At 39.6% G+C, this 27,315-nt stretch overlaps 1 protein-coding gene and 1 long non-coding RNA gene across 3 annotated transcripts; one reads left to right on the top strand and one right to left on the bottom strand.

Moving 5' to 3' along the window:
- Positions 1-58: 58 nt before the first annotated feature.
- sptb (spectrin, beta, erythrocytic) lies at positions 59-26,319 on the bottom strand. Of its 2 annotated transcripts, XM_016452730.1 has the most exons (37): positions 26,068-26,319; positions 21,903-22,141; positions 15,821-15,972; positions 15,523-15,696; positions 14,705-14,811; positions 14,510-14,590; positions 13,963-14,078; positions 13,761-13,873; positions 13,485-13,672; positions 13,266-13,383; positions 12,695-12,853; positions 12,258-12,560; positions 11,978-12,128; positions 10,978-11,848; positions 10,730-10,867; positions 9,880-10,639; positions 9,484-9,686; positions 8,625-8,715; positions 8,357-8,503; positions 7,846-8,115; positions 7,469-7,693; positions 7,255-7,344; positions 6,769-7,053; positions 6,486-6,616; positions 6,142-6,346; positions 5,763-5,986; positions 5,192-5,342; positions 4,786-5,030; positions 4,560-4,698; positions 4,382-4,466; positions 4,106-4,302; positions 3,904-3,977; positions 3,756-3,819; positions 2,497-2,753; positions 2,039-2,212; positions 1,878-1,920; positions 59-1,776 (listed from the first exon to the last, which is right to left on the bottom strand). In XM_016452730.1, the coding sequence occupies exons 2-37, from the start codon at positions 22,048-22,050 to the stop codon at positions 1,591-1,593; spliced, it is 7,065 nt and encodes a 2,354-aa protein (XP_016308216.1). In that variant the 5' UTR covers positions 22,051-22,141; positions 26,068-26,319; the 3' UTR covers positions 59-1,590. The 2 variants fall into 2 exon arrangements, with proteins under 2 accessions (XP_016308216.1, XP_016308215.1); XM_016452729.1 differs by lacking the exons at positions 21,903-22,141; positions 26,068-26,319 and adding an exon at positions 20,124-20,724.
- On the top strand, positions 1,880-4,553 carry LOC107662653 (uncharacterized). Its single transcript, XR_001631236.1, has 3 exons — positions 1,880-1,947; positions 2,072-2,124; positions 4,446-4,553. It is a non-coding gene; the product is annotated as an uncharacterized LOC107662653 (long non-coding RNA).
- Positions 26,320-27,315: the final 996 nt, after the last annotated feature.

Genomic DNA, 27,315 nt, shown 5'->3' with positions numbered 1-27,315 from the left:
CTCCTAAAATGAGTCATACCTTGCTTTCAACTTATTATATGTGATTTTGCATTGAACATATAGATATAAAAGGAGAATAGAGAATGGAAGCATTCTGAAAGGGAGTTAATTCTAACATAGACTGCAATGTTTAAACCAAAAAAGAAAGAAATAACACAAAACAATCTGAAAGATTTGGAGGTCCAAGATGTAATGGCCCAAAAAAATCACCACCTTAATAAAGGACCACACTGATACCATGTAAACGTATTCTGAAAGTACATGTAGATTCAATTAAACTACTGTTAAAAAAAAATAACACTTTTAGTTTGCAGTGCCTGCCAGAAACAGTAAAAACTACGAAAAAACTAAGACTTTGGAAATAGGGCACTTAAAATCTAATCAGTAGATCAGACAATGTACTGTTTTACTGTTTTGATAAATTTCGAAAACGTATGTGACAGATAAAATATAAGTAAGCATAATGAATATTTAATTTGCGAATATGGGCATTCAGTTAAATGTATTTAGGAAGTTTTGTTATTATTATTATTATTATTTGTTACAGGTACAATTTCCCCTTTACCACTATTTCTACATTCATATTTGTATGGCACACCGTTCTCCATGTTTTCAAACATTCATTAGCTACCAAGTTTAATTTATACTGCATTATCCAAGCTGTACACATATCTTTCAAATTTTAATCATTGTTATGATGACGTGAGACATACACTTTAGTGCTTATAATGGTTTTGCTGTCCTTGTGTAAGGGTATTTATAATGTGATTTAGGCCTGCGACAGCCATACTGGGGAACCTGAGTCATGAGAGGATAAAACTCTTATCTTAAAGATATAGCACCATAATAAATCTACCCCTCTCATCTTTGTCTTCTCTTTAGTACAATGGCTGTGCTTCTTAATGCATTCATATATAATAGCATTAATATGTTCACATTTGAATATAATATTATTATAATATTAATATTCATATGTTTGTTGGAATAATGAAAAATACGACACCTAGGACAGTCTAAAAGCACTATATGCATATTGCATATAGTGCATGTTAACAGCATAGTGTACAGTGTTATACACCTTCATCACCACACCTCCTGCTAGCTGATGGCCATTTACAAAAGAAATACCTCTCCATTGTCAAACTCTATTAAAATTCTATCAGTTCCGATGCAAAGAGCACAGTATTACATTTGCAACCATTTTCAAGGAATAAGGCAGATTAACAAAACTATGCATGTTATTTATAGTCAAAATACATACTGAAGCATGCCTAAAGAAACTCAACACATTAAAAAATCAAGACAAAAATAAATGCTTTTTTCTCACAAATATTTTTGGTTAAATTTGATCGGTTCCTGTGCTTTTATTTGTATACAAAGTGAATGTGGTATGTGACTCTAGTATAGGAAAAATACAATAAAACATAAAAAAGCAATATGTGTGGACATTAGCAACACTTGAATAGCTTAGATACAGGCAGCAGTGTAATCTACATTTCATATAGCTAAATTCATACAAATTAATATAATGTTAAAAAAAATGGTGTTATAAATCTGTTCCATTTCACCTGTCACATTATATCCAGGAGTTTATTTCTTCTTAGCGAACAGACTAAACCTCTTCTCCTTCTCCTTCTTGGTTGAGGGAACCTCTAGAGGAGTGGAAGAAGGTGGAGGTAGGCTTTGTGCCTTCAATCCTGATGGCCCTGCAACTGGTTCTTCTGTCACAGCTTGTGCTGCCTGTTCTATAGCCTGAGTCCAGTTCTGAAGTTCCTCCTGTGGTCAAAAGGACAATTATTTTTGATGTTGTTCACTGCATATTTCAAAGATTATATTAACTATAAGGAGCTAATTAGAAGAAGCAGTCAATAGCGCACCTCATCTTTACACTGGAACAGATATTCACTTCCATCTTCAAGTCTGGCAAATGGAACAAGGATAAAACAAGTAAGTAAGTCCTATATGTAATATATCTCACAACACTTAAATAATTTTTTATTTTAAACTTGATATCAAGATTGATGACCAAGACGCTTACTGGAGTTTGAACACCTGCTTCTTTTTCTTATAGTTAGTCAAGATCTCGCATGAAGCATTGCTGAGGTTCAGGGGTTCCTCGCCATGGTAGGTGACACTGTGACTAAAGCTCTTGGCATCCTTGTAGGCAGAGAGCTGCCCAGGTTTGAGCACACAGTAAAGGTTGTTCCAGGACCTGAGACAAGAGATGAGAGGGTAGACAGTTTTAAATTAAGCTCATTGGTAAAATGATGACTACTTTATGTGATTGAAAATGAAGCTTGAAGCATTATACTTAATCAAGACAACTAGATTTCTTCTGTAATTGTAAGTGGCTGCCCATGCAAAACACGCTGCAACAATGCTAGATAGAGCATTATGGGTGGTTTCTAGGGTGACCTGGGTGATCTTGCCGAAGTCAAAGAGCCCAGTCGCTGTGATATCCTAGTCAATGTCTTGGTTCTATAAACAGCAGCTAACCTGTTGGATGCCTTCTTATTGGGTCCCTCCATCTCATGTTTGCGGGATAGAGTTCCCTCAATCAAGACTGGTTGAACTTGTGAAGATTCAGTGGGAAGCGTAGCAGCTTTTTCTGCCTCTTTGGTAACCTGGATGGATGTGGAAGGGTCCGGCTCCACTGAGCCACTTTCCTGCATCTCTGAGATCAAAGGCACAGTGGAGTCCCCTGCTGTGCCATCAGCTCCCACGGAACTTGGCTCTATTACTCCTAAACCAGACTGAAGACCACAAAAGAATAAAGTTTGGATACAGATTCAAACAAGTATTACAGGCATTAATTTAACAAACATTTGCAGTACAAAAAGTACAATTATATTATAGGGTTTTGTATGCTGTATTTGCATTAGGAGATGAGAACATGAAATGTGAAAGAATATCTGATAAGAATGTTGTTAAAGGGTTAGTTCACTCAAAAATGAAAATTAGCCCACAAATTACTCGCCCTCAAGTAGGGAAGTATTATTTTCCAGAATTATTGGGAATACCTAATCCTAATAGCTAAAGATTAGGGTCACAGCAGACCCTCTCGAACCTTTTTTCTGTTCCCTGTGAAAAAGAAGCACTTGCTTGTAGGGCTGTGCGATATGGACAAAAACAACCTATCGCGATTTCTTTGATAAATTTTGCCATTTCTATTTTAATCACGATTTTGACACACACAGACATGCTTTACAGTTATTAATGCATTCAGTGTGAATTTGAAACATATTTCCAAAAGAAAACCAATTAGAGCTTTATCAAAAAGTTGTAACATGTCTCTAGAACAGACATAAGGCAAAATAATCACTAAGTAAAGATGTAACAAAATGTCTCTAGAATAGACATATGGCAGAAAAAGGGATTTTGTGTCCAGGAATGTTTTTTGCCATGCATTGGTGTTAATTTTTACCGCAAATAATGCGCTGCCACTTTAATTCAGCATGTGCAGCACAGCAGAAATAGATTCCGTGCGGAAACGATCGCAGCATGACTGCTGCAGACGCACCGCTCCTGGAGTACACTGCCGGACCGCAATCGCGTGCAGTGTGAACGCTCTGATCCGTTAACATGGGCGCCGAAAAAATATACACCACAGACGGAGTGTGTGGACCTGGCACACCTAGGATGACTTGAGGGTGAGTAATTTGTGGGCTAATTTTCATTTTTGGGTGAACTAACCCTTTAATATAATGACAAGAAAGATGATTAGAGATTCTTACAAAAACTTGCACTAAACTCACCAGAGACTGTTCTTCTGTGGTGTAGAGTTGTGAGGACTCCTCTGCAAACCCTGTGTCTTCTCTCCTATGGTCAGAGTTTGAATGTCAAATTTTAGTATGGAATATGGAGTTAGGGAAGGACGGTGTTACCCAGATCGTATATATACACCTGCTGTCTTTTTCCGCCTCTTGTCTGTATTGTAGTATGTCCTGTTGTTGTTTCCGAATTTCCAGCAGCTCCAGCTACAACAGATTATTAATAGTCAGTGAGTGGTGCCTGCCAATGCAAACAATCCACATAATTTGAGGTAGCATTATTGTATCAATGGTGTGAGTTGAGTTTAATACATCAAAGTTTAAAATATACATACTGTTGTAAGACGTTCCAGTGCTGAGAAACGCTCTTCCCATGTAGCAGTGGATTTCTCGAAGGCTTCATGTCTTTTGAGCAGTTTTTCGACCTCATCCACTGTCTCACCCAGATCCCTGCTGGCCACGTATGGCTCCTGGGCAATCAGCCAGGCCTCTGCTACAGATGCATCCCGAGCAAACTGACATACCTCCAGTACTAGAAGGAGATATAATTATAAGCAGCTTTAATATGTGGTAGTGTGTAGCCTACATTTGTATGACATTTGTGGACTTACAAAGTCTAAGCCAATCCCATCTTTCATCCCACTTGACCATCATCTCCTTCCTCTTTTCTACTAGTTGCATCAGCTTCTCCTTAATCTGTGAGCAGAAGAAGTGTAAATGAAAATGGATGCTTTCCGGACACTTTGTTGTGGCAAACTGCTACACCTGCTACCTTCCATGTCTGATTACCTCTGCAGAGTCCTTATGCTTGCGTTCCAGGAGGGCCCGGCCCAGCTCCACACACTGATTAAACTTTGGCCCACGCGTCTCAATTTCAGCACGGATCCCTTGGTGATACTTCATCAGGAGCTCCACTGAGGAGACATCTCTTCATTGGACAACAAGAAACAAATTTCATCACAAAAAGGAACTTTGACATCTCTACTGTGATGGCTACAATGATACATTTTCATACCGTGGCTTTTCCTGTGTCTCTATCTGCTGAATGATGCTTTCCATCCAGGCCAGCAGATCTCTCACCATGGTGAAGAAGCGGAATTTGTCAGCTGTATCCTCCAGCTGCTTCCTCCTGCCTGCGCAAGCAGCCAGCAGACCATTCCAGGCCTCCACAACCTCTTCTTCAGTTGCTTGAATAGCAGTGGCCTGATCTCCTGCATACTGGGCATACAGTCTAGTTGCAGTCTCCTGGAACTGTTTCACCTGCCAGGAAAGAGATATGAAAAATCTCGTAACTTTTTGAGATATAATTTTTCAGATTTTCTACACAAGCCACTGGCTTATAAATATGTACAAGCCACAGGGAGATGAAAACATTAAACTTATTACGACAACCACTTGTTCATGTAATGTGTTTTCCTTGCCTGTTTGCCGAGGCAGCTGATGTCCCTTTCAAATGCAGCATGCATTCGGTGGAAGGACTCTGCTTTGCTGAAGTCTTCTCCCAGATCATCAGGAAGCTCATTCTTCTTCTCCTCAATGTGAGCAACCAGCTCCTTCCCATCATAAAAATACCTGACCAAATTCACAGAATATTTTAGATAATGTTTTCCAGTCCAATTCAACACCTCACACAGGTATAATGTTAAGTAATTATAATCTTGTTTGTGATATAGCCTGGTTCGTTGGTCCGTTAGATCGGATTGCTTTCTCACTACAACCCAACCGCTCCAGAGTTCGTTTTCAATCGAACCGAGACCACCTCGTTCAGGCAAACTCGGACCGATTGTTTTGGTGCGGATCCGGGCGCGATTGCCGTGTTCACATATGCCCAAACGAACCGAGCTAAGGGGGGAAACGAGCCAGGTGTGAAAGCACCTCTTGGCTTGTTTTTGTGTGAGATACAGTGAGTCAGTAGGAATAATATGATCTGATAAAAGCACGCCACTCACTGCATTGAGTGACATATAGTCTATTGAATTCTTCTGTACTTACTTAAGCAGGTCATAGGAGGCTGTGAGGAGCTGGGCACGAGTGTCGATGAGTTCCAGCAAATCTGCCCAACTCTCATTGATGCCATCCTTCCACTCTGCCAGGGTCGCTGCCTCACTGTGGCCTGCTTCGATCATATCATCTATGATCTGGTTCACAGTGTCTACACGTTCTTGACCCACTGTCCCTGTCTCCCGTGCAAACTCCCTGAACTTATCTCGCAGGATCTAAAATATTGATGTAATTAGAAACATAATGATTGTGTAATTAATTATATTGATCTAAAATATAAGTATTACTGAATATGTAAAATTTTGCATTGCACATGTCAAAACATGCTTTTACGTGAGAGATAGTAAATGTGGGGTAGGTTCCTATTTACCGTCACATGGTCGAGGTCTTGGCCCATCTCTTGTGAAGATGCCACCACATCACGCTCTGCAATCCACTGCTCAAGATCCTCCACTTCACGGCTAAGTAAGAAATGATGATATATGTGGTCCAGCTTCTTTTTTCGGTCCTCTGCCAGCTCCTTCAGCCCAGCATACTGCTTATCAACTTGTCCTTGTCTCCGGATGATGGCCTCACTTCACATACAGACAAATAAAGATTCATCTTTGTTATGGATTTTTTTTTAACATACACTGGGTGCCTTAGGATTCAGTTCAGCTTGGCCCACTCTACTCAATATACAATACATAAAGACATGCAGTTAGTCCACTATACCCATCTGGGTGCTCTTCAGCCAGCATTTTCTGGGCACGGTCTGCCAGCTGCTGGATGGAGTGTGCATAGTCATCCACTACCTGCTTCAGAAGCAGGTGTCGCTTCAGCATGATCATAGCACTCTGTTCATCCTACAACCCAGAGAGATTAATTGTCACAGACAATTTATTTTAGTATGGCTTTTCATTGCACACAAAATTTGGAGCCCGCACAGAGTTGACATAACTTGGCATTTTGAAGATTTTCAAGACAAACAGCATTTTGCAGTTTATTACATTTTTACCTTGGCCTTCTCATCAGAGATCATATAAAGTTCTTGTTCCCCTATCCAGGCCTCAGCCTCATCTGCATCATTGTAATACTGTTGGGCCTCATTAGAGCCATAAAGCCGTGCTCTCCGTTGGGCCATCTCATCCTGCAGCTTTGCCCACACCTCTTGAAGCTTCTTCATTTCCTCAGACATGTGTTCTTCTTCTGGACTGCCCTCTGCTGCTGCCACCATGCGCCGACCGCGCTCTGACACTTCATCAATGCGTGGCTGGTGGCCGTCAATCTCTTTTTGAAGAGACTGTGCAGGATATGAAAGGATTATATGATAGGGGTGGGTGGGGTATATGAAAGGGGATATGATCACATGGTAAATTAAATATAAATTATATAAATAGACCATTAATTGAAATAGTCCATGTTGTCAAGTCATGTTGTGCTCTACCACGCTGAATAATTAGTAATGATTTTGGGGGGTAAGTGGAAAAAATGAACAACTCACTTGGTTCTTCTTGAGCAGAAGTTGGACAGTCTGAAGATTGTTGCCATGATCTTCTGACATTGCCATTGGTAACCTCTCATTAACCCAGAGCTGAGGAGAACAAATCAAAACTTCTATGTAAAAGTTCTTTAAGAAGAAAGATCAACAAAAACTAATGATGCATTCCAAGAAGCTGTAATTTGAATATATGGATAGCTGTGATTTTGGTACATACTATCTCATCTGCAAGATCTCTGAAGAACTGGTGCACTGCCTTAGCGGCCTCCAGCTTGCCCCTGCGTTGAGCGAGAGGTGTGAGGAGCTTCTGGAAGTCCCTCTGAAGTGTCTGCTGCTCAACTTCAAGCTCAGGTTGGTCCTCTCTAAGAGAAGCGTGCTGCTGTACAGCTTCTTGAAGTTCTTCAAGCTCTCGTGCACGATCCCGAACTTGATTATCTGTCATCTAGGGGAGAATAGGGCAGATTTAAGCAGTATTCTATAAATTACCACCAAATATGGAACGACAAAGCACAGACAATAGTTGGCTTCAAGTGAGGTAATCAACTGATTTGTAGCAGACACAAAACAATGAAAAAGTAACATTTTATGTCCCACCTGATGTTTTTTCAGTAGGATGTTGGCACTGGTAAGATCCTTCACTTCTTCATCCACATCACCCTGGAGCTGCTGCTGCAATTCAGCCAACCATTTCTTCAGGTCAGCCAGGCTCTGATCAAACAGCTCAGAACGGTTTGCATCAAAAAGCAGCCGAGCCTTCTCTTGTGTGGTGCTCTCCAGCTTATCCCATAGTTCATGAAGCTTAGCAAGACGATCCATGACAATGGGCTCAATCTCAGGCTTAGATTCCATCAGTTCCTGTCCCTCCTAATACGTGCATGGTTCAAAGTACATATTCATTTTTTCAATTATTTCAACACATTGATACTAGGGCTTCAACAGAATCTTACATCATTTAATAACAAATTAGAGCTCAAGGTAGGTCTGTTTTTAAATGTTTGAAAGTTATAGTAAAATATGTCCCATGTGGAGATTGGATATGGGATTTTTACTTCGGAAACCCAACTGCTGTGCTTTATTAAAGTTCATATAAAATTGCTATATATACCTTATCAATATTATGAAGCCAATCCTTGTTGGATGCTAGTTCTGCCATGAAGGCCTGGTGTTTTTGCCACTTGCTATGGAGGTTCCGAGCCTCATCATATGATGTATCCTGTGCAGTCAGCATTTTCTCATTTATCCATAGTGTAAGCTAAAATAGAGAAGTAAATGTTCATTGAATGAGAGAAAAGGTCACAAAGAACATTACATTCATATTAGAAGCAAATCTGAGAGATCTTGCATATGAAAATTTTGAGTAAAGCATTACTCACATCCTGGGTGTTTTGAAGAAAGTGCTGAAGTTCCCTGTTGTCCTTTAGTTTCCCTGAGACTTCCTTGGCTTTGTCTCGATTCTTGTTGTACCTGAAGACATATACACACAAATACATGGGTTATTTACTGGTTGGTCTCTAGTGCAAAGTGGTGTAAGAACTTTATATGGTAAAATGTGAACACTGACAGACATTGAAATGGCGTTTCTTTACTCATCCATTTTCTCACTGCAGAGAGAACACTTTAAAAAAAGCAACATAAACCAATGGATTAGGTATACTTTCACAAAGAGATCAATACCCATCAGAACAGGCGCCCATCTTAAGGAGCTACAGACTGCCTGGGCTAATAGGGGAAGTGCAGTCTACTCCTTTACAGTATAATGCTTCTCTCACACACTGCTGATTCAGCACAAAGAAAGCACAAATGCATGAATACATTAACATGAACTTTGAGTAGAAAACTATGGTTGCTTTCTGAATTACACTGACATTGTGGGTTGACAACAGTCAATTTGATGTAAATGTTCTTGTCATGCCATTTTATGCCATTTTGGGTCACCATACTTGGCCACATGTCACTTCACTTCACTTTATATACTGGTCCAGAGGATACAGTAAGTAATAGGCAAAATCATTAACTTTTTTATGTAGGATCGTGTGGGATGCTGGAGCCTATTGAACTGAAAATCGTCTGTCTTATATACTTTTACTGTCTCTTTAAGCATGGAAATTGGATTGAAAGGGCAAGTTTATTTTAGTGGATAGTTCATATGCTAGGTCAAAGAGGAATGTTCTATGTAAATTATGTTGTATGTCTGACCTTGGATGTAAAATGAAATAATATAAAAAAACAGACCTATCTTCAATCGAGCCCATCTTGTCATTGACCCTTTCTGAGTAAAGGTTTCCACTGTCCACCAGCCTCTGACCAGTCTCCAGTGTGCTGAATATCTTCTCCTCATTAACATCCATGGTGGTAACAAAGTCCTCGTGCTTCTTCAGGGCCTTCTCTGCTCCATCCAGGGTGTCAGGCTTGTCTATGTGGGCTAGAGTGTATTCCTTTTAACAAGTACAGGAAAAAGACACAGAAAGAGACATGGCAAATTAAAGGGAGGAACAATATTATGGAACTGCAATTGAAGGTAATTGGCAAAGAATAATAAGCAGGTGGCAATATTGGCAAGGTTTGGGTTTCCCAAAATGACTGTTTTCATTACAAGGTTCATCAGATGAAAACTGTATGTACGTATACCTGGTTATTTAATATGGCCTCAGCCTGCTTGGCGTCCCTCATGAACTGTTGGAAGCCGAGACCCTGATCTAGGAAGCTCTTGCGGCTGTCCCACATTTTGTGCAGCTCATCCCATCCCTTATCAAGACCGACCAGCCTCTGCTCCAGCTGTTGGTACTGAGGATCATCTTCTTGGCCCTGAATGACAGCTGCTCCTGTGTCCCTCACACAGTGGTAGTCTTCTTCATGGGCATCCATATCAGCCCTCACAGCATCATGAAGACTCAGGAACTGCTCAGCCTCTGGTAAACCATCAGGCATGTCTTCAGATGCAACAGCCTTCTGTGTCTTGAACAGCCAGGCTTGAAAATCATCCATGTCCTGTAGGAAGGTCTGCAGCTTGCTGACTTCCCCAAGAGAGTCTTCTCGGTTTTTCAGGGTGCGTTTCAAGGTGTCCCATGCAGCATCCAACTCTTCCTGTCTGGCAAATATATCAGAAGCATTTTCTGGGTGGTCCTTCACAAGCTTCTGGGCCTCATTACGCAGGAAATCCAACTTATCTTGGATGGCAGCAAGGTCTCTTTCTATTCCAAATAGCTTCCTTTGAATGGTAATGACTGCAGCCAGATCATTTCCAAGGTCCTGTGTTGACTCAATGACTCGTGTCTTCTCTTTTATCCATGACTCTGTCTCATCACATTCAAGATCATAGTTATGTAGGCTGAGGGCTGAATCTACTTTATGTTTCTTATCCTCCACCATTGCTTTAAAAGCTTCCCATCTATAAGAAGAGAAAAAAGGAACATTACAGATTATTTACAAAGTATTTTTAATTGGGACTGGCTTTCATATCCGTGATAATAACTCTTACCTTCTATTGAGACGAGTTTTACAGTCTTTCACTTGTTTTGTTTGTGGATATCTGCTGTCTTCAAGTTGTTTGGCTGCTTTATTGACGTTATCAACCCGAGCCTGCATATTACCCATTTCCTGAGCAAGAATGCTTAGCCTGCAAACAAACACAACATTTAATGACAGTGGCATAAATTGGAATAGTTTTCCAGTTTATGAAACACGCTTACAGTACTATCTCTGGGTTCATAAAACCAACAGCCATACCTGTTTTGTACAACTTCTAGCTCTTCCAAATTCTCTGGTGTCTCCAGCCCAACCAGCCAGGTCTCCTTCTGGCCCATCCAGAGCTCACAAGCGTCCGTCTCACTAAAGATAGTGTAAAGAGCCATTGTGTCATCTAGCTTCTTCTGCCTCAGGTCTGAGAGGGTCAAAAGCTCTATATACATATCCCGGATATCATTAAGACGCCCCTGGATGTCTGGTGTGTGCCTTAATTCCTCAGGAAGTGCATTGGCCTGTTTGGATAGAGCGTCAATGTTGGCTCCGTTCTTAGCAGCCTCATCTCTTAAGTCACGGTGTTTCTTGAGCAGTCGCTGCGTAGTGTACTCATCATGCCCAATGTCATCACTGCTCATCTGACGCATAGCATCAACCAGCCAGGCTTTGAGGTCATCAGCATCACCCTGAAACTGGAAGAAGCGTTGCGTGTCCTGCAGATTCTGTTTACGGAAGGCGGCCAGTTCCTCCAGCTGCTGCCACTGATTTCGCACATCATCCATGCGCTGCTGCACTTTAGGGGAACCCAAGTGCTTGGCCTGAATCATGCTCTCTCCCTCGTCCATCACCTGCTTCAAGTTGTCCCGTCTGGCGGCAAGCTCATCCTCAAAGACGCTGTGTTTGCTCTGCAGTACCAGCACACTGGTCAGGTCCTTACCATGGTCAAGAGAGGAAAAGATGTGCTCCTTTTCCCGAATCCAGCTCTCCAACTCTGCAATTTCCCATAAAAAGTTCCAAAGTCGTCGCGACTGCTCAAGACGGGCTTTTCTCTGAGCTGCCAGAGCACACAACTCCTGGTAGCACAGGTCCAAGTGTTGTACCCGATCACGGATCACTTGTGGGTCACATGGTTTATAACCTAGACAATTAAGAGCAGGAAAGAAAAATAACAATGAACAGTGTGTGTAACAAATAAAGACTACAGAGACTGCTTCACACCTACATCACCCAAATCAACAGAAAAATACAAGGGTTCAACTGTACTCACTGTCACCATTGGCAAATTTAAGAGCAGCTGCATTGGCTGATCGTACTTTTTCTGCCTGCACTGCTATATCAGCATCTAGCAACGAATGTTTCTGCAACAAGTCTTCCACTTCCAATAAGTGTTTTCCAAAGTCTGGGGACAAGAGTCGGCTCTAAAGAACAAATGTCACATAAGAAATTGATTGAATAACATAATATATTTTTGCTTCAATTACATGACTTACAGTGCAACCATAATATTCAAGCAACAAGCACACTATTTGCTCAATTGTCTTTCCTACCTTCATTTCATCCATCCAGCTAATGATGTGGAGCATCTCCTGGAAGATTCTCTGAAGGGTGAGGTTCTTGTCTAGACGACCTCTGCGAGCTTTCAGGAGCTCCTGCAAGTAGTCCCACAGCCTCAAGATATTTTCTTTTCTAGCATCAATGCGTTTAGCATCATGGTATCGTTCTGCTTCCAGTTCTTTTGACAGGGCAACCAGTGCCTGAACGCGTTCTTCATATGCAGCAATGTCTGTCTCTATGGCATCATGTTTCTTCTTAGCTGCCTCAACTGCTGGTAAGTCATAGCCAAAGTTATCCTTCAAAGTAGAAAGCAAAATAATGATAATTAATTTCACTCTTCTGGTGTAGGCAACTATGAAATGATGGGAATCTAAATAAAAGTTCTCTGCGCCTTTCGTCTTTTAGAAGAAGGCTGTGGATGGTGAGTTACCTGTGAAACCAGTCTCTGATTCTCTAGAAGCCAGGTCTCTCTCATAGCTGCCTTCCTTTCAAAGCGACGAGCCATCTGCTCCAGCTTCTCCTGTCTAATGAGTTCATCTCTTAGGACCCGCTCACGGTCATGTTCTGCCTTCTCCAACCACTCCCATGCCTGAGAACAAAGGCACACACACTCAAACAGCTCAGACTCTCTCAGACCACTGGATTTACTATTATGTTCAACCTTTGTCACTGTCCCTGCAGAAAATTTACCTGAAGTGGTTGGGACTAACAGGTGTCTGTTTGGTTCATAACAGTGTTTCTCATTAATTGATTAATATTATTGCTGGAGCTTATTGTGCCCCCATTTAAAGTCAGATATGGGATATTCCTACTTTATCTCGCCAAATGACCACCATATTCTATTTTTTGATGTTTAGAACATAAAAAGGCAAATATTGTTTTGCAGATATATGTTCAAAGTCTGACTTCAAGTGGCATTATGTTGCACCTTCCCTAATTGGAGGTTGGAAATTCATACTGCCTGATTTTAAATCAATGCAGCATTAAACTTAGCATCTCACTTTGTTGATATCAGACACCAGTGCACCCTCTTTAGGTGTGTAGACTTTCTGATTGTTGGCCCTCATTCTGCTCTGGATGGTAAACAGCAGTACTTCCAAGTTGCCTTTCTCCTGGAACCTGAAGAGTTAAGAGTTAAAAAGTAATTCAAAGTTGGTTGCTTAGCAGTTGGTTGCTTACTACAAAAAAAGAGACATTTGTTCATAAATAGCCTGAATTACTTAGGTGGTTTCTCCACGGTACGGTAAGAGTTGAAAGCCTGCAATTGCTGTTGGACGCCTGTAAGGGAGTTAGCAAGCTTGCGGTTGTTCAGGACAATGATGGTTTGCTCAATCCATGTTAGCAGGTCTGATGACAATGTTTCATACTTCTCAATCATCTTCTCTGTTTCAATGGCCTGGTCTAGCACCTGGAAAATATAAGTATAGATCAATGCAAATGTCCTCTTGCTTTACACATAAAATTCACATGGGAGCGGACAAGCTTAAATTTTGCACCTTTCCAACTCGCTTGCCCTCAACTGCCAGAGCTTTCATCTTGGAGAAGTAGTGGTAAAATGCAACAACGTATGTGATTATAGACTTCTCATCTGGGTTCTCAGTGAACACATCTGCAAACAATAGAATATAAAGATGTTTTCTCTATAATGGGAGTATAATTTTTATATTTTTAGCTTAATAGTCAGTAGGTGTTACTTGCCTTCTGGGTCCAGGAGCTTGGTGACACCAAGCTTTTTTTCAGCTACATTAAAGGCCTGCTGAAGGTTGTGAGTGGGATTGGACCTCTGTAGATTGCCATAGTCCACCAGATCTGGCCTGATGCAGTGAAATTAAGAGGGTATTTGGTTTATATCTATTATATCAATTTCATTTCTCAGTGGTTGCTTGGGAGGTTTAATTTAAATGTAAACTTTTTGTTGATCAATAACATGATCTTGGAGGATGAATGTTCATTTTGAAATCTCAGGCTTTTGATTGCAGACATTGATATTTTCGCAAATCTCAACTCAGTTTGTGATTGGAAATTATACATATGAGATTCTACGAAATCGAATCTTATTTCGTAGAGAAATCATGAGATTTATGCAAAGGTTTAAAGTTGCTCTCCATGTAATCTCAGTGGTGTCTAGAAGAAACAAGTGAACACATCTGCTCAATGGGTCAATGCATGTCTCCTAACCACTAAGAAATGTCTCCACAAGCTATCTTTTGTCTTAATATTTACATTTTGTCTTGATATTTATCACCTGTGTTTGTGAATGAGAGCATTGAAAGCCATGCCATCTTTCCAGCTTGTGGTGAAATTGGTGATGTTTACACTGGGGTACCTGCAGATACAAAACAACATCAGACAAATCCATCTGCAACCACAAATTTCTCATAAAAAATTGAGGATTTGCTATAGCTTCGTTATTACTAAAGTATGACAACTGTTGTCCTACCCTGCAGTCTTCATCTGGCACCAGAGGAGTAGTGCATCTTTGGCCGAGCGGGTCTCTTGCCGGCCTGTCTTATCAGCTTGTCCTGTCTCTACTATAATGTCTTGAATCTGTATCCACATGAGGAAAGAAAGAACAAAAGCTGAAATTAATCCCACATGTGCATTTAAACTATATTCATACCTCTTTCTGTCACTCTTACTGTATTTCTGTCAACTAGACCTTCCTTCTGTTAAATGCAATAATAAAAGCAGTAAATTCTCATATCAATTGACATTTCATGTACTCTAAATCTCACATTAATTAGAAGAGCTACTGTAATTCGCCCTTGGGCATCCATTCTTGGATATGCAGAGGCATTGTTACTTTATTTAGATCCTGACTTTTTATATCTCAATAGTTTGTACATTGCTGTGGGAGCCAGGCAGAATAAAGAGCAGTCAACAATTCCCATTCCGGTCTATTTCCTTTCATTTTTAAAGGTCTGGATTATGTAGCAGTATATTGTTTGAAGTAGCTGGGCTAAAAATATCCTGCTATCAAAATGAGAGATTTAAAAATAAATATAAGCTTTTCGAATCAACCAAATAAATGTAAGCTTTTCCAATCAGCCAAAGACACAATACAAAAACTCTGCTGTAGGTCTACTGTAATATCAGAAAGTCTGGATTGTTTTGTACTGTATGTTTTATAGCCTGAGACATGTTTTAATTTAGTTTTTAATTTCTAAACTTTCCTTATTGTTTGGTTTAAATTATATTTAGAGGCACAGAATGAATAGAGTGGTCAAAAAAGTTGTTTCATCAGAATAACGGGCTGACCTGGAAGCGAAGAATGATGGTCCAGATAAGGCCTAGGATGAGCCGGTGGTTCCCATCTACAATATCATGTGATCCCATGTTCTCTAAGTGCACCTTCTGTTCCTTTAGAAACTGTAGAGCTTTGTCCACATTCTCCAGACAGTGGATGCGCATTCGCCCCTTGGTCGGCTTGGGCTGAATGGTGGAAAAATGGAGAATCAAAGATATTACTGCAAAGACTTCAGTAAATGGCAATTAATTCTTGTTCTGTGGTGTGGACTAATCAAGGTTTGACACATTAAACACACATTATACTCACCAGTCTCTCCCCTGACAGAACCCCCAGTAGTTTGATGAGCATTCTCCCATCCCGAAGGTCTAGATAGAGATCTGAGATTCGGCAGCTGACTCTGGCTAAAATTGAATTCACCCATTTTGTGAAGGTCTTCTTCTGGACAGCCTCTCGCTCATCTGGTTTTGACAGAAAGGGAAAACATTCAGCTACTCTGATGTGGCCTTGTAGTTTCACATCTGATGTTTTATTTACATGAAAAATAAAGTGAATTGAAACAATTAAAAATACTTGAATCATAGAAATATATCAGATTCAAAATAATAAAATAAGAAATAATATTTTGCATAAATAAAAAGCCCTATTTGTAGGACCATTTTGTTTTCTTTTTTTGCACTCTGACAATTTAATGGCAGTTAAGCATTTCCATTTTCATATCAGCTTAAATTAAATTCAGTATAATAAATACTGCCATGATGTATACTCAGAATTGTGCAATAAATTTAATTAAAAATCCCATTACTGCAGATTTTCAATGTGCTCAACTGTACTGAAAATAATGTCACACTGCATAATATCTTAATGGCCATAAAAATACTGTAGGCTTCATTTTTATGATTTCTTGACAGTTTTCATGAGATTCACCCATTTTGATGGAGAGCAGACATATATGGAATACATTATGTAATAAAATAGTTAAACAAAGCTGTGGACTGTAGAAATGCCCTAAAGCCGTATTTTTAACATCTCGCACTCAAACCTTCAAAAAGCCCTTTTTAAAAATCCAAAAAGATTTGTCATAATCGGACAGTGATTATAGTATATAATCTATGTATGTGTATTCTTTATAGTGTATTTATTATGTATGTCCATGTGTTTTTCATGAGCATGTCTTCTGTAGCACCACGTTTATTTAAGTTTCTAACAAACAAAAAAAAATTAATAAATTGTGCATTCTTAATGATGAATTTTATAAATGATTCAGATCCTATGGCCGCAGGAAACTGGAAAGATGGAGGGACGGAAATGACAAAAAGAGAGAGATAGAAAAAACAGAGTGAGTGAGAGAAGAGGGCGAAAAAGACATTAGAAAACATTAGAATGTGTACTGGGTGGAGAATGGATGCATGCTTTTAAGCCAATCTAGAAACATTACCTTCCCATTTATGCTTAAACTACAGCTAAACAGTCTCAGACTTGACCCTCTTCTTGTCTCAGCCTTGAATCAGACTCAGCCTTCTCAGGTCTTGGTCTGGACTTGGACTAGAATGAACTGGTCTCGACTACAACACTGTTAAATTACTCTAAAGTGTATGAAAGCATGTCTCCTTCATCTGGATCACAAAGCAATGAAAAAATAATGAACATTCAAATGTGTAATGCATGATGTCTGAACTATTTTTGAGCATGTGCAGGAACAATCTTTCAGAGGTGTTAAGATTAGTGAGTTTTATATCAAATGTTATTTCTGTATAATGGACATGAAAATACACATTTTTTGTAAAGCTGTTTAGAAAGGCATGGGTTGTCAAAAGTGCTAAAAATAAAATTAAAATTACTTTAGTGTAACGTGGAGGCGTGACAACGGGGTTGGTGGATCCAAGTGCAGGCTTTATTCAAAAGAGTGGTCAAAACAGGCAGGGTCAAACAACAGCAAACAGGTATAATCCAGGAAGAGGCAAAAGAGTAACCCAATAAACAGGCGAAGGTCAGGGGCAGGCAGCAAACGATCAGAAAACAAGGAACAGTCCAGGGTCAAAAACAAGGCAAGGCAAGGCGGAACACAGGAATGCAATCAGTGATGATGAGTTCATGCAAAGGATTATGGGGAATGAAGTCCAGGGTAAAGTGGCAAGAGTCTGTAATGGAATGCCCTCTAGCGAAGCTTCATGGGCACTCCATCTAGAGATTGTGACATTTAGGACAATGTTGGGCCAAAAGCGCATTTTTTTGGCAGTACATCTGTAGAGAGACAAAATAGCTTTCATTTTGCCCTAAATATTTAAATTTGAAATGTCATAAAAAATGTTTTATATCATTAATCACACCTGTATCCCCAAGCCATTAGCCTTTCCCATTAATTTAGGTAATTAATTTAAAGAGTTGTAGTAATTGTTTCTTAATGTTGGCACACTGGGGAAAAAAAAAACTTTTTTTTTCTTGATTTTCTAGTAACCTCAAACATGTATTTTATGTGATAACATCTAAATAAAATGATTTTATTCAAGTAAAAAATAAATGTAAATACTTTTCAGGCAATCTCCTGAGCCGTAAATGTCATGGCTAATACATGGCTAATTACCCTGGAGCCAAAGGAAAATTATGTCACAACAACAGTGATTGCCAATCAGTCCAAAGCCCTTCATTTGTGACTATCCTGAGTTTTCATGAAAGGTAAAACACGTTGTAAAAATACGTGTTGCTTGCAAATAAATTATTTGAACAACTGTCAACAGAGATTTTTATTTATTTTTTTGGTCCAGATGGTATAAGTATAGCATCTACCAGCAATGGCTAGGAGGCCATGCTAACCCGGCAAACCTTGACTTATTGGGTTACACCAAAAAAAATATATATATATATATATTAACGGTCAGGTCAGGTAGGTGAAGCTCTATAAAGTATCAACTGCACCGTTTCACTTTTTAAAGTGCAATTTACCATGTTCCTTCCAGATTTAGGAAAGCTCCAGATGTGCTAAAGCATAATAAGAGATCTAAGCTTGGCAACACTACATATTTCATGATCAAACTACTGCCAAATGATTCCTCTTCCTGCCCACACTTTGTACAGCTGGACTGTAGTCTAACCTCTACTAAATGCGTCTCTCTCTCTCTCTCCATTAGAACAGCAGTGAGTCTAAATAGAGTTTGTTTCACTAGGGTCCTGCTGATCTCTGATATTCTCTCCAACTCACATGAAAGGTCTGTGAAATATTCATATTGATGGATTTTCCCTGTACACAACAAGCCAATGTTTTTCCCACAGTCAGCCTTCATTGGATGTGACCTGCAGTCTCACTAAATTCTCATACCTTAGTCATTGTTTGGAGGGCTCTGGACCTACAAGGTTAGGTCCTTACCAACACAAAATCACAAGTAACAGAGAGCTTTGTGATGGGAGGACACATAGAAGCAATAGATTTAGATGCAATGTAAGTGGTTCTTTCCCATGTAACACCTGTAGCAATGATGGAGGCGGTTTGGGTGATCTTTATGATGTTCTTGTCCTTGTTGAGTCCCTCCTTCAATGTAGATCTGTAAGATTTTTCACCCATTTTACCGTCCATCAGACAACAAGCTGCTCAGTTTTAGGTAGGACTCATGTCTCAGGTACTTGCAACTATATTTCTCATAATTGCAACTTTATAGTAACCAACTGTTTATAGTGACCAACTGTATTTCACAATTGCAACTTTAGATCTTATAGTGTGACTTCATATCTCACAGTGTTACTATATTTCTTATTTTAAACTTTATCTCACAATTACTTTTATTATTATTTACTCTAAAACGGGTTTCCATAAAACCCATAACCCTAAGTATGAGCATTAGTATTAGTGATGCATGGCTTAGAAAACACCTTTAACTTGAGCAGTAGAAAAGTAGAATGCAAAACTAGTCCATGTCTATTTGTCTTTATGCTAACCAAGTTTAATCCCTTCCTATGTATTCATACTATACATGTAAACATTAGTGATAGTTATAGAAAAAATACAGTCTCTCTGAACTATGCTCTTTGTGTTCCACAGCATTAAAAGAATGCTCTCATCGGAGAGAAAGAGGAAGCTCAGTTTTACACAAATTAACAGTGACAGTCAGCTTATCTCTAAAAAATAAAGAGCTGCCAGGAGAGAATAAGTGAGGTAGGAGACCTCAATGCTGAATACCCCAAAACAGAGAAAAAGACAGAGACAACATTTTCCTGTAAGAAGTAAGAATAGCAGAAGACAAGAAGTAGATGGGGGGTAGTCCACCAGTGTACCAATCAATTTGTACTTCAGCAAGAAAAAGACAGATATGGTGGGGCACAAGATGTATTTTTTCCCACTGAATGGCCTTTTTATGAGTTTGTCATTAAATATTTAGAGGTAACACAGTGAGCAATTGGGGCGTATATACAGCATAAAAAATGAAATTAATAAATACTGCACATAAAAAGACAAACCAGTTCCCATAGCACCCCTTAGAGAACAATCTAGAATACCACCTTAATGTCCTTCCCATTCTGGATCTCTACCTATTCCTGTAAGTCCCCTGTGGTGGGGTATGCCGGGAAAGACTGCCCCCTTCTCGAGGATGGGAGGAAAAAAACTCTAGCAGGACACTACCTTGCAGTTGTCTGAATCGCCCATCCAGGATGGAGTTGTTGAAGCAGATGTTGGAAGCACTGTAGCTCAGCCAGCGTGCTCGTCTCATACTCCGGGACGGGGACAGGGGGCAAGATGGTGAGGATCGTGGAGGTGAGGGCCGATGGCCCCTCGGGGTGCAGGAGGAAGAGGATGATGAAGTTGAGGAGACTGAAGTGAGAGTCATGGGCACTACTTTAGGTGTGATGCCCAGTAAAGTTCCGTTCCTCTCCGGCAGGTGCTCAGGCTCACGAATGTGGGGACTGTTAGTTTTGCCCCCTCTCCTGCTTTGGGCCCTGTAAACTGGCGGGGTGCTTCTGCTCCGACTGCCTGGTGCATTGGTCCGGGTCGAGACTTCTTTTATCGTGGTATATTGCCGGCTGCTGACCTCTCGGACGACAGGGGTAGGGCGGATCGCAATGGTCTCTCTGCTGGTCTTCAAGCTGAGTTTGACCTCCCTCAGCCGGGTCTGGCTCACAGGCACCGTGCGACACAAACAGGGGCTGCTCATCCTCACCACGCTAAATCAACACGCAAGGCTGGGAAAGAGCGAGACAAACAGGACACTCTTCTTCCCTCCTTCTGTCTCAAGTCCTGTTTTCTTCCTCTTGTCCGCCCTCCCTCCCTCTCTCTCTTTCTCCTTCCCGCCCTCACTCACTCTTCACTTAGCAGTGATGCTGTTGTGCCTGTCCCCGGTAGCACATGGAGTGGTTCTCCAGCACCCCAGCCATGCATATATTATGCCCCCATTCCTGTTCGCCCCACAACACACACACACTCATCTAAAATTTAATCAAATGGCTGTACACGTGTTTGTGTGTGTTTTGATTTGTTACAAATACAATGTGATGTCAGACTGTAAGTGCGTGCATAAGCGGTTTGGGCCCTGATGTACTGTAAATACAAACTACAACTGTATTAATGACTGTGTACTCAAAGTGTACTTCGTATACTCAGAGGGATTCGTGTCTGTTCAGAAGCCGTAAATCAACGGTGAAGAATGGGAACCACTTCTCTCTCGCTCGCTTGCTCTCCCTCACTTTTGAACTCTCTCTAATTGCATTAGAGAAAGGGCAGAGCACAGACGCACCGACAGAACACATCACACTCCCCCTGGCTCAGCAACATACACTTGGCTCAAAGAAGCAGGCCGTATTTGAGTACACCATCGCTAATGCATTTCAAAACAGAAAGACCCCTAGCCTTGAATAAAAAAAACATAACTTATTCTCAAAAAACTAAATGCATGGCATACAAGTGTAAATATAAATTACATGACAGTATATTCTAGTTTAACTTTCTTCAGAAAAAAAAAATTATGATAGTGTACTGTCACTCAAACTCAAACTCAAACAATGCATGGCATACAAGTGTAAATATAAATTACATGACAGTATATTGTAGTTTAATTTTCTTCAGAAAAAAAAAATTATGATAGTGTACTGTCACTCAAACTCAAACGCTATTTAAATCTTGCTGTCTCTGAGAGCAGCAGACCCCACAGGTGTGCCAAAAATTACAAGCTCCTGCAACCATCCCGGAGATCTAAGCTATGGGCACAGACGGGCAGGGCAGCTGTCCAGCTCAGTCATACAGAGGCATGCTGGGTATGTGCAAATGATCCTGGCTGGTCAAGGGGGGCAGGAGAGGATAGGGTTCAGCTGCCTGTGCATCTGTATATGTATTTGCACATTTGTGGGCCTCTGTATATGTAAGCCAAAGCAACATGTGCTCAGTTTTATGTCACTTGAGACGACCCACCTGCAAGTGCTTTAATGCGCGAACGCTCAAAGAGTCTGGCCGAGCTGTTGTCGTTGTCGAGCTCTTCATCAGACAGTTCAAAGCGGGTGTTGATGCGGCTGTACTGCTGAGTGATTTCAGCATTGTCAAAGTCTGTGGTGGAGGTCATAGTTGCCACTGAGATGAAGAGGAATGAGAGAAACCAAACACCTCACAGTGCTACACGAAGACAAGACAGTGGAATGCCAGAGATGGATGATCTGAAAGGTGAAAGAGATGGAGTTTAACTGGACATTTATCTAAGAAGTCATTTTAGATTTTGCACTGAAGTGACCTTTAAACATTTTGAAATTTCTGTTTGCACCTCAATATATTTAGATATTCAATACTCGTGCCTAAGGGACCATTCACATAGAACGCATTTTTGCATTGAAAAATGCAAAACATGAGCAGTGGAATGGGCAAAAAAGGTCTCGAGGTAACTTATTTTAACTTGAGAAGTCTGTTTTAAAACGTCATGTGCAAGAAACTGGAAAAGACGTAACCGCAATGGTCCAACGTAATTGTCTAGCGCATGTTTACATAGAAAAACAATGAAAAAGTATAATGCAAAAAAGTGTTCTGTGTGAACAGCCCCTTAATGTTGGCACATAACATGATTATATGAGCCTGTTTATATACAGTGGGGAACACAGTAACTGTAATTGAAAAAAAATGGAAGTAATAAGTTTAAGAATTGTGAAAATGTAAAACAAAGACATAATAAAGATTCTGTATTATTTCCACGGTCCCTTATCAGTTTATCTGTTTTAAAAAATGGTGTTCTTGCTTACATTGAAGCACAAGATGCTGTTTGGAACATTCTTAAATTGTGGTTTTGTTGATTTCAGCTCAAGTGCTGCTGCCATTAAAAAAGGTTTTCACACAAAATTTCACTCAAATTGCTATATTGATAATATAACTTGTAATGAAAACAAATTAATTGGGGAAAAAAAATACAAAATAGGAATTTAATGTATGTGGGCAGCATGACCATAAACATGATGTTTTTACTGTTGTCAACAATTTTACAATATTCTGTTAGAATCATTTATTAAGTTAGATGATCATTCTTAAGTTAGATGATAATTTAAGACTCTGAGGACCATGAGTCACATGTGCAAATTTGTGGTGGTTCTTATGCCAAAAACTGTCTCATAGTTGTCCATCCTCCTATCATTACCTGCCTCTTTGCTTGTCCCTGTCTATAAGAATGGCAAAAATGGCAATTAATGAATAATACAATTAATAAATGTATACCTGTTTCCCTTATAGAATATTTTCCGACACCCTCAGGATTCCAAAGACCGCCATTTTTAGCACATGTCCTCTAACCGTCGCTCTTAACGAGGGTGTGTATTTACGCATGCTACTGTGGAATGGCGAGTGAAGGTTAGCTGCTAAGATAGTTCTATCTTTGTGAGGCATGTTGCTCATGTGTAGTCTTATCACCCTAAACGGGGGGCTGGGCAACCCCTCTGAGTAAGAGAATGTGAAGAGCACCTTTCACAAATTTTCCTACTTCGTCACACGCTACGTGATCAGATATTTACTTGCGTGTTTCTTCTCACAGTCAGAAAATTAGAGAGGAAAATCCTCACTAATCATTAGCAGTGAACAACTTGAGACGATAAAAAGCTTCTGCTCTAGTTGGCTCCAAATATCTAGGCCATTGAAAAGCACTGGACCAAATGAATTTCACATCCTATTTGCAGGGTTAGTGTACTGTAACAATGCAAGGTGTTAATATGTCAGTTGTACAATATACAAAATAAAAATCAACACTGGCTCAAGAACTGAGGGAAGTGGAGAATCTAACAGGTGTCAGAAAGAGGGGTGATGGTGGTTCTCACTCTTTCTCTCTCTCTGTATCAGGCCAGCGCAGGGGGGATGTTATCAAAGAACTATTCTCCACCCATCAGCGGGAAACCCATTATCACAAGAGGCACAACTTTGCTGCTCTCTCTGCGTGTGGTGTCACTGTCTCTACAATATGCTCACATCCACACATACAGTTTATTACGAAGTATCTACTATCTCAAACGAAAGAGAGGGACAGTAGGGACAGCTATGAAAAAATTATTCACCTAAAAAAGAAAATTATGTCATAATGTCATTCCAAACCTCTGACTTTCTTTCTTCTATAGAACACAAAAGAAGAACTTTTGAAGGACATTGATGCTGCTCTTTTCCATACAATGTAAATATATAGTAACCAAGCTGTCAAGCTCCAAAAATTACAAGTAGTCCTTAATAAGTCCTTATTATTTGTTTTCTCAAGCCATATGATAGCTTTTTGTGAGTAACAGACCAAAATTTAATTTGTTGTTCCCTGAAAAACATTCTATCTGCGGTAGCTCTTAAATCTCTTTGCATAGGCATACTTTATTTTTTCATTTTTGTGTGAACTATTTAAATGTTTATAAGTCTACATATGCTAGATTATTGAATCGGAACCATTTTTAGGTCATTAACATTATTTTTGCCAATAACTGTAAAATAAAAACTGTAATTTAAATACTGCAAGAGCAGTATCTCTAGCTAATAATATCTATCACTGCCATGATAATGTCACAGTGTGTTTACTCTCAAATTCTGCAACCGAAGCTGAGAGGGCGGCTATCTACTGTCCAGGAAGCCGACACAGCGGGTTATTTCTCACATGTGTGAGGGGAGAGGCCACACTTAGGTGTGGTATGAATCATGATACACTGTATGTGCCATGTTACTGTAGGAACAGCTGGAGAACCAAAGTATTCTGTGTTTAAATGAGATTAAGGAAAGTAAATTGTGGGTATAATCACTGCCTTGAAGAAATGTTTACCCTGAAACTTAAATTCTGTCATTATTTATTCACACCCGTGTCATTCCAAACCGTGACTTTCTTTCTTCTGTAAAAGAGACGTTTCAAAGAATGTTCACGGTGCTCCTTTCCATACAGTGCAAACAAAAAAGGCTGACATGATTTTAATTTCTGAATAAACTGTTCCATTAAAGATGCAGTAAGTTTTAAACACAGCAGTGGTCTTGAGGCAAGCAGAGCATAGAATTAACAGTCAGACAGTATAATACAAAACTATTCCTGGAATTAACTTTATGGTCATATTATGAAGTGCTGGGCAGTAAGTAATGGTGTTTACGCCACAGCGGTTCTCCCTATAAGGTGAGCTTGAAACAGCTCACGTAATTTTATTATTTCAAAGGCTTAGTGACAGCTGTTTTTCTTTTGCTAATACTGTGAAACAGCTTTCTTCTGTTTATTCAATGAGAAACAAAGAGACCAGCCGAATGTGTGCTGATCCTCTGTTGGAAAGTCCAGTTGATAACCGAGGCTGTTGGAACATGGTGGCTAGTTTCTAGGTGCCCAAACTGGTCTATGTTCCAAAATCCAACTTGACTGCCTTAAATGTACGACAAGCTGGTTTGTTTCAGGTCCAATGTGGTCTACCAGTTTGGACAAGCTCAACTCAGCTACACTCTAAAAAATGATGGGTTAAATACAACCCAGTGCTGGGTAAAATAGGGACAAACCCAGCAATTGGGCTGTTTTGACCCAGCGGTTGGGTTAAATGTTTAACCCAACCTTCTGGTTAGTAACCCAACCGCTGGGTCAAAACAACCCAGCTTGGACCTCGTTTAGAGTAACTCACAGAGTCAAATTAATGATCATATAGAAGAAAGATGAGAGCTGCTAGTTATTAAATGAACAAAGTAACTGAATTTAACGGTCAAATTAAAGTTCTCAAAGTGAAAAGCACATAATTGTGTAGGGAAATTAACAGCTCTTACATATTTGCATTGGTTTGTATCCAATATGTTTTCTCCAAGGGCTTTTTATCTGTACTGATCACACATGCCAACATGAATGTGTTTACACTGAGCGTTCAGTGCTCAACAGGTCACTGCGCTTCTCATAAGCCTGCAATAGGCTACTTTTATGAAAAGAACAATAATTAAACCGGTCATTGCGATATTAAACATTCTTTTGCTACTCAGAGATACACACACACATATATATATATATATAATGTGATTAAAACGAAACAAGAAACAAACTCTTCTAATACATCTAATAGAAAATGACATTGGGAATCCTAAACTGAAGACAGGCCCTCTATAACTGAGTTTCAAATAACAGTATACTTACCTATACAAATGAAAAACAGTCCGGGAGATTGACACGCTTCTTTGTCGATGTCTTTATAATAAAGTCCGTTATTTGAAGGGCTGTAATAATCCCATGAGAGGCGCTGAGGTCTAGGTTACGGTGGGGGAGAGCTGCTGCAGCTCATTCTCATCAGCCGCTGTTTGACCCACCCAAAGTGTTAAAAATAAAGTAAGAGCAGCGGAGCGCTGCCTGAGCGCAGTGGACGCACATTCCTGTCAAGAGTCACTGACTTTAAATGGCGTTCCCCACCCTTCCACTGCCCGCCTCTACTGCAATATCACAAGCCTTGCATAATAAAAAAACGCTAATATTTACAATCCGCTACTAATCGATAGGGACTAGTGCCAATGTGGATAGACTACTTCAAATCGCTTTCTTTGCAGAGAATTTTACAGTACATGTTAAACACTTGTTGCTTGTTTGTGGTTTTCTAATTCTCCCTTGAAATTATTTGCTCTATTGTGGGGAAAAAATAAATAAATAAAAACCTACTACACGTGAACAATAAAATATTTTCCACTATACATTTCGTACTATTTTTTAAGTTGATGATAAAGGCAGAGTAGATGCTTATTATAGGCCTAGGCTTTTCTTGCCCAGGTGTAGCCTATGTTTATTGCATAAATGTATTACAAATATTTTGATGCAAGTTAAAAGTTAGGCTTTCTTCAATCTAAATTTGTGTCATTTATAGATTATGTTTTATACGTACGCTTTTCAATGCAAAACAACCCCAGGGTTGGTGATGTTTTCACAAATGTACTGATCCTTTTTTATCTCAAGTATAAGAAATAAAGGATTTAAAGGGATTTAACTGGGAAAAAAATACTGGTTTTAAAAAATATAATTATTCACTGCAAACTATTTGCGAGTCAATAAATGAATCTGTCGTTTTAATAAATCACAAGCTAAAAACACACTGGAGTATAAGCCACGTTTTACCTTGTTCTAGTTTTAGGAATCATTTCCTTGAATTGACGGTAACACTTTCTATGAAGCCCGTATTTATAATACATTATAAGGGTTTTCTTAAGGCATTATAATTAATTAATAATGTATTATAAAAAACCTTATAATATGTTGTATCATCTCAAAAATAATCATAAGAACAGTTTTAATGTATTCTAATACCTACTTGTTTGTTATTTTAGCTTTTAAGAGTATGATGATTTATAACACACAATGAACATGTTGCATCCACTTAAGTTACAATGGATTATATTTACC

This window comes from Sinocyclocheilus anshuiensis, unplaced genomic scaffold (genome assembly GCF_001515605.1).
Source record: "Sinocyclocheilus anshuiensis isolate Anshui unplaced genomic scaffold, SAMN03320099.WGS_v1.1 scaffold715, whole genome shotgun sequence".
Taxonomy (NCBI): domain Eukaryota; kingdom Metazoa; phylum Chordata; class Actinopteri; order Cypriniformes; family Cyprinidae; genus Sinocyclocheilus; species Sinocyclocheilus anshuiensis.
Note: the sequence above shows the minus strand (reverse complement) of the source record. Positions and strands in the feature narration are given on the sequence as shown.

What these genes read in the sequence shown, in the direction of transcription:
- sptb (XM_016452729.1), bottom strand. Translation starts at nt 20,652, where the DNA reads ATGAGCAGCCCCTGTTTGTGTCGCACGGTGCCTGTGAGCCAGACCCGG. An exon ending in TAAATTTGCCAATGGTGACA is followed by an intron (nt 11,849 to 11,977) that starts GTGAGTACAGTT and finishes TTAATTGTCTAG; the next exon opens with GTTATAAACCATGTGACCCA. An exon ending in AAGACCTCGACCATGTGACG is followed by an intron (nt 5,987 to 6,141) that starts GTAAATAGGAAC and finishes TCAATATTTTAG; the next exon opens with ATCCTGCGAGATAAGTTCAG.